Source organism: Danio rerio, chromosome 9 (genome assembly GCF_049306965.1).
Source record: "Danio rerio strain Tuebingen ecotype United States chromosome 9, GRCz12tu, whole genome shotgun sequence".
Classification (NCBI taxonomy): Eukaryota; Metazoa; Chordata; class Actinopteri; order Cypriniformes; family Danionidae; genus Danio; species Danio rerio.
The window spans coordinates 19293279-19307986 of record NC_133184.1 but is presented as its reverse complement, the minus strand read 5'-3'; the positions used below and the strand labels follow the sequence as shown (position 1 = coordinate 19307986).

The following is a 14708-nucleotide window of genomic DNA, read 5'->3' as shown; positions in this document are numbered from 1 at the left end:
TTATCGTGCCGGTGGAGCACATCACCTGTTTGTTATATAACTTACTTTATCAGTAGGCTATTTATTATTTATTACAGGCTATGTTACAAATATTTGACCAACTGCCACTACATGTAAAACACTCTCATGCACTCAGAACTAGTGGCAGTTATGAATTAGATAAATGGGCATATCAGCACACAAAGTGAGCCGCATATTATTTATCATCTGTTCACTTTCTTCATGTACCAAAACTATTAAACAAATACCTAAAGTTTTAATTAGTGTCATTTACTCACCCGTTAATTGGTCCAAATCTTTACTACTGTAGTTTCTATCTTGTTAAATACAAAAGAAGAAATTTTTTAAAAGTGTGAAAATCTTTGACACAATCTGGGAAGGGAAATGGGAATGGGAATAAAGCAGCTTAACAAATCAAGTTTTAGTGATTTGAAACTGCAGTTTTCACAGTTGAAGTTCAGTTTAGTTTAAGAACCATTGAACCATAAGAACCATTGATTGTTTGAGGATTTGTTTTTCATATATGGAAGTATGATTACAGGTTTTTTAGCTTTCTTTAAAATATCTTCTTCTGTGTTTTAAACAGAAGACACAAACTCATAAAGTTTTAAAACCACTTAAGGGTGAATAAATGGTGAGTAAATAAAAATGTTGTGGTCAACTATCCCTTTAAATTCTAATTTGGTGTGACGCAAACATTCAACGCATCTTCCGTGCAAACAACTGAATAATACTTGAGCTAAAAATTAGAATGAGGTGAAAAACATCCTGTAGGTAAACTAGAGCAAGTGATGCAGTGCTCTGCATTTGGTGTAAGCCCAAGAAAACACACCTAATGTGGTCGACAAAACAATGTTGTTTCAATGATTGTGTGTTCAGCTCAATAATTTTAATCGTAAGGATTTTGCATTCTTGTTAAAGAGAGACAGTTGTGTCTCTGTAATGCAGTGGTTTGGACGGCACTAGGCAGAGGGAGATATTAATCTGAATTGGCTCTTTGTGTGACGTTTGTATCCCTGATGTGTGTACGTCTGTTCAAGTGCCCTTTTGGAATTTGCTTGTTATTTGTTAAATGTTACACAACAGAATTATTAAACAGTAAATAATGTCTCACTCAGAGGAAAAAACTTCATGTTGTATATTAAACACTTTCAATAAAGGAAATTATTTGTTTCTTCCGTCTCATATTTGTCTTATTTTTTCACTTGATTTTGATTGTCAAATTTTCCGTCTGATCTACTGAGTTTTTTGTTTCTTGGGAAGAAACAAATATTTCCTTTCAAATTAAATATGTAAAAATGCAACATTGCATTATTAATCAGTTTTTTGTTAGATATAATTTTTTTTTTCTTATGTTAAACTGTTTCAGAAGCCTTTTCTCCAGTCTTTGGTGTCATATGATCCTTTAAAATACAATTTTAACATGCTGGATTAGTTCTAAAGGAGCATCATAGTTAGAGAAAACATGTTATTTTGTGTACATTTTTTAAAAAACAGCATGTTGTTGGAGGAAATACGTACAGGCTCCAAACCTTTAAAAAATGAATCATTGATGTATACATGAAAAAAATTGTAATGTTAATTACATTCATATTTTTACTTTTTGTCAGATCCTATGTACATAAAGTGCAGATTAGTGAAGTAATGATTGAGAATAAAGACTGCGCAACAGCCAGATGTTTAAGGGCAACCTTCATTAATATCAATGAATTTCAGCGTTACTATAGAGACATGAGCCGTTTTCAGAGTTTAGGCATGGGTAGTGGGATGAAACCATGACTACCATTTCATTTACATGCGCATTATTTTCTAATTTCCATCCAAGTATGAATAAGTTCTTAACTTATTTTTAAAGATGCAAAAATGACAAAAAATATTTAAACATATATTTCCTCAGAGTTTTGTCTTGTTTCTAATCCGAATATATGTTTTAAAAATTAAATCGAAAAGCATTTTCTTGCCAAGTTAAATATTGTTTTGTTTTCAGAAATGGGTCAAAATGAAGTGAGTTTTTCCTCAAAACAAGCTCAATATTCTGAAAATGGTGTAAGGTTAAATAATCTTATTTCCTAGCTAAAACTAGATTATTATATTTACCCCATTGGCTGAATATTTTGCCTTTTTTAAGTAAAAAACTCAACTCATTTTGAAAAAAAAATTCTGAAAACACGACAATCATTTTTGCTTGCAGGAAAAATCCTTCTTGATTTAAGAGTCTTCAGGTATTTGGACTAGAAACGAGACAAATGTTAGTAAGAAAAGCATTTTTTGCAGTGTGTAGGTGTCAAGTTGACCCAGTAAGGGGTTTTCATGACCAATATATTTTGTCACAATCAGTGTGTTTTAACAGGATAAATACCCAATACACTTTTTCTAGGTTGCCATTGCCAGACTGTAAGATGACAGGTTACTGGACTATCAGTCAGGGTGGTAATACACGACGGAAGCTGCTGTGTCCAACAGAGTCCCATCGGATCGATATCAAGGTATCTTAAACCCTTCCATTTCTAAAGTTGTTATTAGCTTTGAAATGAATTGATGAAATAAATCATGATAGCAACAGCTAAACCTCGTCCATCTAATGAAAATGAAGTACTGTAAATCATATTCATTTCTCACTCCGAAATTGTAAAGTTTTAATTTTTATCGGTTTATGTCTGAAAAGTCGCCATGAAGTCATACATTTCATAAATAGATAAAAATCATCATAAATTTTTCATTAATGTAAATAACAGACTCAAGCTTTAAAGGTGTAGTTCACTCAAAAATTACATTTTTGTAATCATTTACACACTTTTATAGTAGGAAAAACAAATATTGTGGAAGTCAAGGGTTACAGGTTTTCAGCTGTCTTCAAAATACCTTCTTTAGTGCTCAGCAGAATAAAGAAACTCATGCTTTGGCATGACCGTGGCATAAATTAAAGCTATCAAAAATGACAGGTCTGTTACAGTGTTTTCATTTTTGGAGATCATAACATGCATAAAGTGTCATATTATATTGTCATCGTCAATATAATCTCAAAGTGTCACATTATATTACCATAGTCAAAGTAACATGCCAAAAATGATGTTTATATGCGTCAGACAGTTTAAAATGTACAGTGATTTGGTTGGCAGTTTCAGTTTATTGTTTAGTTTATTGTGCTGTTTGTGGTGCTCTTTAGGGCCCAGTGTTTCTCCGGGTTCAGAGTTACCCTTCTGAAAGACATGAGTCCAGATCTTTAAGCTTCACTGAGGAACAGGCCCACTGGCAAATCCCTATGAACGAAGTCAACATCGTTTGTGACGTCACCACTGCTAAAGGTAAGCTTGATTTTATTTTATTTTATTTTATTTTTATAGGCCTTTTTTTCAGTTATTGAAATCGAAACCAAAAGTAGGGATCCGTTCATTTTGTTGCCCATTCACTCTAGGATAATGATCACCGTTAATTATAATAGTTTCCTGTCAGTCAATATGTATCTAACAAGTCAATTGCACATGGATGAATGAAACACTGTAAATAGCACAAAGCCTACGTATTTATCAGACATAGGTTCATTTGTTATCATGTAATATGTATAGCCAAATGTTCAATGAAAACACAGCTTAAAGATTACATTCAGTAATTATTACACACTGACTGGTATTTTTGAAGTATTGTTTTTTACATAAATATTCACATTACATAGATTAAAATATAAAGACTAACAATAACGTTGGTGATATTACATTAGATTTTAATAGATCTACTTCTAAACCCACATGAAAAAACACTATATAGGATACTTATTATAAATTGCTTATTATACTGTAGTATGTTGTATAGTACTGTACACACTGAAGTATTTAAAATGAATGATATGGCCTTCTGTGGGGTTATCTTGAACTGATAAACTATAAATACTGTTGTAGCTTATACTAAAGTAAACTGTAGCAACTGTGTTATTGTAGTATAATATATATTCAATCATTCATTTTCTTGTCGGCTTAGTCCCTTTATTAATCCAGGGTTGCCACAGCCGAATGAACCGCCAACTTATGCTGCACATTTTTACGCAGCGGATGCCCTTCCAGCCGCAACCCATGTCTTGGAAACATCCACACACATTCATTCATTCACACACACACTCATATACTATGGACAATTTAGCCTACCAAATTCACCTGTACTGCATGTCTTTGGACTGTGGGGGAAACCGGAGCATCCGGAGGAAACCCACGCGAACGCAGGGAGAAGATGCAAACTCCACACAGAAATGCCAACTGAGCTGAGGCTCGACCCAGCGACCTTCTTGCTGTGAGGCGACAGCGCTACCTACTGCGCCACTGCGTCGCCTATAATATATATATATATATATATATATATATATATATATATATAGAGAGAGAGAGAGAGAGAGAGAGAGAGAGAGAGAGAGAGAGAGAGAGAGAGAGAGAGAGAGAGAGATTTTTTTAGAAAAAGTGCTGCATAGGTTATTATGTTAATATTGCTGTGTTTATTGTATTACCAAAGCAACAATATAATTACCACAATTTGTGTATGTGAAGTTTCAGCTCAAAATACCCCTTCAATAATCTTTTATAGCTCCTTGAAATAACTCCCAGCCCTATTTTGAAAAGAGGGCAGAGCTAAAAATACCTATGTGTTAGCATAGCAGCAGATTCAAGACGGCTGCTTCTCACTCAGGGCTGTCTATGCTAATGAGAGAGATTGTCATTAATGAGCAGAGCTTTCTCCCTCCGATGACACGTGCAAAGAGACAATGTTAATCAAAGGGTTTCTGCAGACTGTATTTATCAAGTGTGATTATAAAAGTGTGATATTTTGTTGTTTTTTGTTGCTGCAATTAGAAGTAGGGATGAGCGATAAAATTGGTATCTCTCGGGAACACCTTGGGATCCCCCTGTAGGAGCTTGAGGAAGTGTCTGATGAGAGGGAAGTCTGGGGTTCTCACCTGAGACAGCTGCCCCTGTGACCCAGCCCTGGAAAAGTGGAAGAAAATAAATGAAAGAATGAATATTAATATATTGTTATATTTCAGTTCAAAACTATGCACATTAGGCTACATATAGTATACTTGAACAAAACAGCAGCCATTTATTAAATCTGTTAAATGTGTAACTTACAAACTTGCTATTATTTTTTCTATTATAATGAATACATTATAATGAATGGCAGTCGTAGCAGTGGCAGTTTAACCAGAACGAATGACTCCCTCCTTCTGGTCTCAGTCACCATATTGTAAAATAGGCCTATTTTACAATATGGTGTAAAATAATGACTCTGTTTCTCTTTTATAGATTCCATTTATGTGGCCACGTGTAACCCTGTATCGCTGTATGCTATGAAGGAGAAAGGAGACTCGGTACAGTGTATAGAGCTCTATGACATCTTTCCCAGGACCATCAGTGGAGTTTGGCAGCCCTTCGTCTCTGTGGCAGCGCTGGGCAACCCGCTGCAGGACCAGGTGGTGCTCCATGAAGAACAGGTGTGTGTGTGTGTGTGTGTGTGTGTGTGTGTGTGTATGTGTGTGTGTGACCTGTAACCTACCCTACTTCATGGGTATTACACATGAAAGTGTTGCCATCTACTTGCTGCCATTACCAGTCCATTTACTGGTGTCATTCCTGCCATAATGTTATTGTGTTATTATCTGAGCCTGGAAACAGAAGATCAGATGCATCATTTCCAGCAAACTCGTGAAGGGACTAAATAATAGTGGATGGAAATGTTCAAAGATCAAAACAAATTTACGGCTGAGATGTGAGTGTATAGATTTAGTTCAGTCTGTCGAGATGGTGTTGTGTGAGGTTTTACAAAGAATATAGGATTTGGATATTTTGTTCTTTTAAAATATATGTTTCTTTAAATTCTGCTAGTCACTAGTTAAATTTCAAATAGCCATTTATTTGTAGGATTTTTTTTTACTTTCCCAAAAACGCTTAAAAGGAGAGTTCACCCAAAAAAAGAATGTTAATTTCATTTAACTTTCATTCCTCATTCTTCAATATTATTCAAAGCACAAAGACCATTTTAATAGGACCTGAGAGAGTTTTGTGATTTTGAACTGAAAGTATCTATCACCAAAATTATAATGCTTTAATAAATTCTTTAAAACACAATCCACACACATACATAAAGAGCATGAACTTAGGCAACATGATCATTCTTCTAAGTGTCCACTGCTAATAAATGTTTAAAATGTGACACGACCCCACACAGAGCTCGCTGACTTGGCATGGATGTTGGTGCCAGACGGGCAGGTTTATAGTATTTCAGAAACTGCATGATCTACTGGGATTTTCACAGCCAGCAATCTCTAGGGTTTACAGAGAATGGTCTAAAAAAGAGAAAAATATCCAGTGAGTGGCAGTTCTGTGGGCGCAAATGCCTTGTTGATGCCAGAGGTCAGAGGAGAATGGCCAGACTGGTTCATGGTGATATGTCTCTGAACGCACAACATGTCCAACCTTGAGGCGGATGGGCTACAGCAGCAGAAGACCACACCGGGTGCCACTCCTGTCAGCTAAGGGTACTGAGGCTATAATTCACACAGGCTCACTAATATTGGACAGTAGAAGATTTGAAAAATGTTGCCAGGTCTGAGTCTTGATTTCTGCTGTGACATTCAGACGGTAGAATCAGAATTTGGTGTCAACAACATGAAAGTATGGATCCATCCTGCCTTGTATCATTGGTTCAGGCTGCTGGTGGAGGTGTAATGGTGTGGGGGATATTTCCTTGGCGCACTTTAGGCACATTAGTACCAAATGAGCACTGTTAACACCACAGCGTCCTTGAGTATTGTTGCTGACCATGTCTATCCCTTTATGACCTTAGTGTACCCATCTTCTGATGAAGCAAGAATCATCTCAGATTGGTTTCTTGAACATTACAATGAGTTCACTGTACTCAAATGGCCTCCACAGTCACCAGACCCTCAATCCAATAGAGCACCTTTGGGATGTGGTGGAACGGAAGAGTCGCATCATGGATGTGCAGCCGACAAGTGTGCAGCAACTGCATGATGCTATCATATAAATATGGACCAAAATCTCAGAGGAATGTTTCTGTTATCTTTTTGAATCTATGCCACGAAGGATTAAGGCAGTTCTGAAGGCAAAAGGGGGTCCAACCCATTACTAGTAAGGTGTACCTAATAAAGTGTCCATTAAGTGTACATCGAAGTGCTTTTTTTGCGATTTCATATTTGTTTTTTAAAAGAAGGCAGGGAACATGATTTATACAAATATCCTTGTACATGTGGGCATGGTCATTGATCAGCTGTTTCATGTGTGTTTAAATTACAGCTAAACTTTGCAGAACAGTTGCCCTCCATTTACATGTCTGTGCACTGCTGGTCTAATGGAAAATCTTACAAGAAGAGGGGAAGCTGTCTTAACTCCCTTTTAAAGCCTGTGGTTTTATAATTAACTATTTATAAACGTGAGTTTTCAGAGATCACTCCTTTTGGTAATTTAGTGTATCATCTTGTTTTTAATAAACATTCTAGTTACATATGAATAAAAAATCAAATAGGAATTCATATTCACAGTGCATCTGGTGTGTGTTTAGAGCAAAAGCCTGAAACTTTAAAACACCTGTTAGCAGTGGAAAAAAAGAGATGTGGAGAACATGATTACTAATCGCTTATAAAAATCTAAAAATGCAGACGTCCAGACATCACAGTGGGCCATCCAGGGGTCATTACTCTCCCTGGAGAGAAAAAGCAAAGGTTGAATGGAACAGTGCAGGCAGTGACCAAAACGGCCCGCCAAACCCTCCATCTGTCCTGAAGTGATGCAAGGCTTCTATTAATAACACAGACAGCATGCCGTAAACGCAAGCCAGAGTGTAAGGAAACTATTATCCTGCAGATTCAATGGTGAAGGGGAATTTAAAGCCTGTCCTGTCTCCTTTTTTTTTTTTTTCATAAAAGTCAATTGAAAGTTAAAGTAATAGTTCAGCCAAATATATAATAAAAGATGCAGTTAATTTACTCACAGTCAGGCCCTCCAAAATGTGAGTGACTTTTATTTCATCAGTAGAGCAATAAATATGAAATAATTTATCCAAAAATTTAAATTTGCAGTTAATTTACTCCACCTCAGGTCATTAAAGATAAAAGTAAGTTTTTCAGATTTTAGCTGAATTTTTAGCTGAATTTGTGGTCCTTGGTGATTCATAAAATGCAAACCAATTGTCATCTGTTTTTGAGATTAAATATAAACAAATACAAATGAGTCCAAATGTAATGTGTATTTATATAGCACATTTATTGTGTATGGGCTTACACCCAAAGCGCTTTACAATCATGTGGGGGATCTCTCCACACCACCATCAGTGTGCAGCATCCACTTGGATGATGCGACGGCAGCCACAGGACTACGGTGCCAGTGCGCTCACCACACACCAGCTATTTGTGGAGAGGAGAGACAATGATAAAACCAATTCGGTGATTGGGGGGCCATGATTGGTAAGGGCCAATGGAGGGTATTTGGCCAGGACACCCTAACTCTTTACGAGAAGTGCCATGGGATTTTTAATGACCACAGAGAGTCTCATCCGAAAGACTGCGCCCACCGACAGAATAGTGTCCCCTTTACTATATGGGGCAATTGGACTCACACAGACCTCAGGTTAAGCACACCCTGCTGGCTTCCCATGTGGTCTCCCATCCAGCTACTGACTGGGCTCAGCCCTGCTTAGCTTCAGTGAGTAACCAGTCTTGGGCTGCAGGGTGATATGACTGTGGCATATCAGTCCCTATGTCTCCTAATGGAACTTCCTAAGTCTTATGAAACAAAACAATTGGACTGTGCAAGATAAATTAACATTATTTAGAGTAAGATTAGCTTTAATCCAGAACCTAAGCAAATAGCTCTTGGCCTGCACACAAGTGTAGTGAGTGGTAGCTTCTGGTCTTTTGATGACATAATTGTGTGTTACTTCAAAAATATAATTAATGTAAAATTAGTAATTAATCATCAAGATTGTAGTTAAACTACTTTTCTAATTACATTTGTATTTAGTATTACTGAGCAACCCAATGAGTAATTTAATTACTTAATTACTACTTTAACATCACAATGCAATAGATTTTTTTTTTTTTTGCTATTTGAGTCAAACAGTACCTTGTAGTTTTGTTTAACAGGATAAACACTTACATTTGAAACAATATATCAAAATACAAAACATTTTAAATGAATGACACTGTATTTTATATATTACAATATGTTGACATTCTAGTATCAGAAGTAGTAGATCAGGGGTGGCCAAACCTGTTCCTGAAGAGCCACCTTCCTGGAGTTGCTACCCATGTCAAACCACCTGAACCAATTAATTAGGACCTGAACAATAATTACAGGCAGGTGTGTTTGATATGGGTTGCAACTGAAATGTGCTGGAAGATGGCTCTCCAGGAACAGGGTTGGCCACCCCAGTAGAAGTTGTCGATGTAGATGTTGTAGTAGCAGTGATTCCTGTAGTAGTAGTAGTAGTAGACGCTGTAGTAGTATCAGTAGTAGTAGTCATTGTTGTAGTAGTATCAGTAGTAGTAGACATTGTAGTAGTCGTGGTTGTGGCTGTAGTAGCATCAGTAGTAGTTGTAATTTTAGTAACTTTCTGTAGTAGTAGTTGGTGTAGTACTTGTAATTTATTAAATATTGTTGTCAGTTATTATTACTGTACTCTTTTTACTGTAATTTTTACCATCATATTTTACAAGCATTGTTGTCACTCCTTACCACTGACTCGTTTCTTTCTATCTGTTTTGTTTATATCTGTTACTTGCTTATGTTTTGACTGTTATTGTCTCCTTTGTATGTTCTCTGACTTGTCCACCAAGTTACCTTTAAATGCACACACACACACACACACACACTAACACACACACACACACACGTTATTTTTGTTGATTTTTCATTTTCTTTGTATTTGTATGATCCCAATTTGTGTATCTTTTTGCAAATTTTAATTTAAAAAAAATTGACATTCTTAAATGGTTTATTGTTGCTCATGCTGCATTCACTCTTCGAGTGACTAGCAGTGGCAAAGCGACAAGCGACCTGTTCATTACAACGGAGAGCGAAGGACTTTCTGCGACCTCCATATATGCAAGCGACAGTAACTGTTGGCAACAAGGTGGGCGTGTAGAGCAATGCAACAAAGTTGAGAAACCTTCAACTTTATGCAAATGCAGAGCTACTCTCTTGAGCGACAGCCAATAGGAGAATCAGTAGAGCTCACATCATCCACTCTCAGCTTCTGCATAGGCCGGTTGTATTCTCCTTGCTGTAGACATACTCAAGGTGGAACACCCACTGACACTTTCAATCGCTACCAAGAGCATTAAGCAGCTAAAAAGTCTCTGCCAGTGCGAATGAGGCATTATGCTTTTGTCTGACAAATAAATTTAAGCTATTTAAAATATCTGAATAACAAATGAATAACACTTGCTCACTATCCTTCAGCTTTGTCCCTGATTTATCAGGGGTTGCCATATCAGAATAAATCAATATTTACTCTGGTGTATGTTTTTATGTAGCAGATGCCTCTTGAGAAGTGTGAAACACCCTAATACCTTCTTATTCACACACATTCATTCACTACCAATCAGTGCTTTCTATGAAATGGATTTAAACACTCCATTCCTCGTCAAGCTATTTTGTTTTGTGTAATGGTCATACCGCTACGATACCAACTCTGAAATTTGGAAACTAGCATCAACATATCCTTTCAACAAAATCTGAGCAAATTAGTGCAAAATAACCTTTAGGTTTCTTAAAGGGAGAGCTGTTTTTTTTAAAGCCCAGGGTCAGAGGGAGGCTGGAACATGGTTGCGTTAAACTAAATTATGAGTGTTCTTGGAGGATAAAACCTCAGCATTAACCTAACATTATAAGAGTGCTTCAGGGAATAAAACGAAATGATCTGACCTCTTTTTAAAAAAGGAACTACATGAACATTCCTGTCTCGTTTTGTAGGGCAACACAGTGCTGCATCTGGATCTGGTTACTGGTGCTGTGAGGAGGCTGATTCTGTCTCAGGACAAACAGGACGAAGCGCCACGGAAGACCTCAAACTGGTGGAACAGCAAAGAGAGTCAGGTGGAAATCTGCATCAGGACCAGTGCTTCTCAACCATATAGGAGCCTTAAGTGAAATAAAAATTATAGTTCACCCAAAAATGTTAATTCTGTCATCATTTACTCACTCTTTACTTGTTACAAACCTTTGAGTTGCTTTCTTATATTAAAAAGAAAACATGATATTTTGAAAAATGCTGAAAACCACTAACCATTGACTTTCATAGTATTGGTTATGTCTACAATTTTTACTGGTTTCCAGCTTTCTTCCGAATATTTTCTTTTCGGTTCCATAGAAATTAAAGGTTTGTAACCAATTGAGAGTGAGTAATAGAGAGTAAACTTTCATTTTTAACTATTTCATTAAGTCCAAGGTAGTCGACTGTCTTTGATAAACTTTATGTTTAAGTAAGCCATATAAATTAATCGATTTTCGAATTCCATGGGCATTTCAAATTCATTTATTGCCCTAAATTGTTTGGTTGTGCATATACTCTGAAAGTTGTAAGAATCTCTACATTTCCAGCATGGCTTTTATTTTTAAAAAGGATGAGAACTACTGGTCTAAAAGCACATTCATAGCTTATAACACTTTATTTTAATCATGTTATGCCAGAAAATTTCAGTGACAAAAAAATATTTCTTCAATTACCATGTCACCCTCACACATTTTAAAATGTATTCATATATAATTAAATTATGTATTTTTTAACATTTATTTAATGTATTTTATTGAATTAGATTAGAGTTAGGAGTTTACAGTTACATCTTAATTATTTTTTTTTTTCATTTTTTTTTTGACCAGTCGTATCTATTGATCTTATTCAATTTATTATTATTTTATTTTCACCCAAACCCTTTTGACCTCAAATGTTAAATTATATATCCCTTGTGATTTCTAATTTAAACACATTTACATATTTTCTGATGGCAGTTATTGGTTAAATGCCATGTGGATAAAGAGATAAAGCATTGAATTGTTTTTGGTAAGTTCTATTAAGTCTAGATATTTAAATAAATATATTTATTTATTTAATTTCATTGACTTACATTGACTCCTTTATAGTTAATAAAGTTATGCACAATTGTTTTCAAACTAAAATGAAATTAAATCATTTCAAAGAGTTTGCACTTATTCAGAGCCGCAGCTTATATTAGCTATGGACACGGTCTGAATGTTTTTCTACCAGAAATAGAAGTAATTTACATGTCACGGCAATCATAACATCTGGTACTTTAAAACGATTTAATCATGCCTACAATTATCTTAAACAAATTTTTAATTGTCGTCCTTAGCCAGGATACAAAATGTGCAAGGAGTTTTCCCACAAAAACTGGCTTCTCTTCTACAAAGAAAACGGGTAGGTTACTTTCTGATGATCTCATGTGTGAATGCAGTTTTTTTTTATTTTGAAACCTTTTGAGCTGCCTAGACTGACAGCGTTTTACATTCAGAAATAAAAAATGAGCATTTTCAGTGATTCATGTGAGTTTAAGCCTGTGAAGTGGCACATTTCCTGTCTGCCATTCCAAGATTAACCAAAGCTCTTATGGGTTTAGAACAACATGAGTGCGAGTAAATGATCAACTGTTATTATTATTATTATTACTATTATTATTTGCTTCGGTTGTATCTCTTTCAGTTTGGATGCTGTCTTATAAAGTCTAGGTTTTTTAACAGAGCTCTGGTGTCCTGTTCAGGCATGGTCAACTAATGTTTAATCTGCTCTATTTGGACAGGAATCAGCTGGATGTTGTCGATGTGCTAGAAGGTCAGGTTCACACCATCCATCTACCCATCAATCTCAAGGCTGTGTTCCTGGTAGCTGAAGACCGATGGCTTCTTGTTGAAAGCAAGACTGACAGGTGCCATTAAAAAAATAATAATAAATCACAAGGATTCTTTCGTATTTTAGTTGTTTGCCCACATTGTTCAGACTTGAAAAATCAAGTCTTTTTAGAAGTTACACTGTAAAAAATGCTGGGTTTCACACAATAGGTTTGTATTAGGGCAGTTAACTTATTAGTTTTTACAAATTTAAGTAGATAAAACATTTAAATTGTGTTAAAAAAAACTTTTAAATTGTTGTTTTGGCTCATTTTACAGGAAATAAGTAGTTTGAACAAACAACAAACACTATTTGTTTTAAGACCCCCACACGCCCCAAATGCCTTTTTTTTCAAGACCCCACACGCCCACCCCAAAATATTAACAATTCTGAGTGTAAACCTGTAGAACCACTTTCATCTCTTTGACACTTTAACCAAGCACTTTAATCACATTTTTACAATTACTCCATATAAAAAATAAGTAGATATATTGTGTATTTAGGAAGTATGCTTCACCCAGGTGAGTGGGCTTGACAAACCACCTGTAGAAACAGCGTCTGTAGAAAATATAAATGTAATTATTTGATTGTAAGAATATTTGCTTCAGCCACTGGGACATCTTCAGCTAAATGTGTTACCATCATGTACAGGAAGTTCCTGTTGACGAAGCCTATGCACATGGGCGCAGAGGAGACGGGGGTCTGCCAGCTGCATGCCATCAGTGAAGACGCTGTTAGCTCTGGTTTTGGGAACAACTCAGGTGAATAACTCTCATCCTCATTTCCAGTGTGCAGTACAGTACAATTCAGGCCCCGTTTACACTAGTGCGTTTTAGTTTTAAAACGGCGTTGTAGAATGAAAACGATCCGCGTCCACACTCGCGTTTTACCCAGCGTTTCTGAACAGCTCTCCGTCCACACCAAAACGCTGAAAACGCACATCACGTGATCACACACACACTCTCGGGCAAGCACTCCAGCATTTCTACCCAGATGAGAGTTCTGCTTGTCGGACTGCTCATCAAGCATCTCCCGCTGGATCTAATCTCACTATATTTGCTAAACGTGATATTTCATTCATGTTGTTGTCTTTATCTAACGACATAGGCCAATTCCCTGACTTTGGTCATTGGAATCTATTAAGTTACTTGTTCACGGGTAACATGTTTTGGTTAAGCGCAAAGATAAGTTAATGATTAATCCAGGTACATTGACTGATCGCTTGCCTTCATTTCCTACAATGTATAAACTTATTGTATGTTATACTTTTATAATTATCGATTATTAAAACTGATATTCAGCAGAAGAGAGGGTGTGTTTCGTATTTTCACTGAAATTGAAAGGAGGCAGTTGTTATCGGCTCCGTTTTATAAAGATCCACACAGTGAAGATGACGCTCATATATGCAGCACGACGCCTCAACATTTCTGCTGTCTGTTAAGTTGCTAATATTAATTTTCGGCGCTCGAGAACTCCAACGTAGTGTGGACGGATGGCGTAACCGTAGCAAAACTTATGTGTTTTCAAACTAAAACGCACTAGTGTAAACGGGGCCTTAGTCAACTTTATCAAGCTTGTGTCTACACTGCCAAATGGTACCCTTTTGGTAGGTGTGATATATGACAGAAAGTTTCTAAAATTCAATAGTAGCACAGTACGGTAAGTAATTCAATAAAATTGTAGGAAATATTTTGGTACATCAAAAAGCTTGCAAATTATCAGCTGACACACACAAATTAGTAGATAAATTATTACAAAAAATGTAACTTTTTAAGAAAAAGAACCACTGCTTTTGGCAGAAATGTAGC

General features: G+C 36.2%; 1 protein-coding gene across 2 annotated transcripts in view; it reads left to right on the top strand.

Moving 5' to 3' along the window:
- vwa8 (von Willebrand factor A domain containing 8) overlaps positions 1-14708 on the top strand; it is a 246717-nt gene that overhangs the window by 110556 nt on the left and 121453 nt on the right. For both annotated transcript variants that reach the window (NM_001128338.1, XM_073912021.1), the window contains 7 exon segments: positions 2378-2486; positions 3167-3305; positions 5286-5473; positions 10971-11093; positions 12368-12432; positions 12812-12937; positions 13552-13661. In NM_001128338.1, the coding sequence (NP_001121810.1) occupies positions 2378-2486; positions 3167-3305; positions 5286-5473; positions 10971-11093; positions 12368-12432; positions 12812-12937; positions 13552-13661 (860 nt within the window).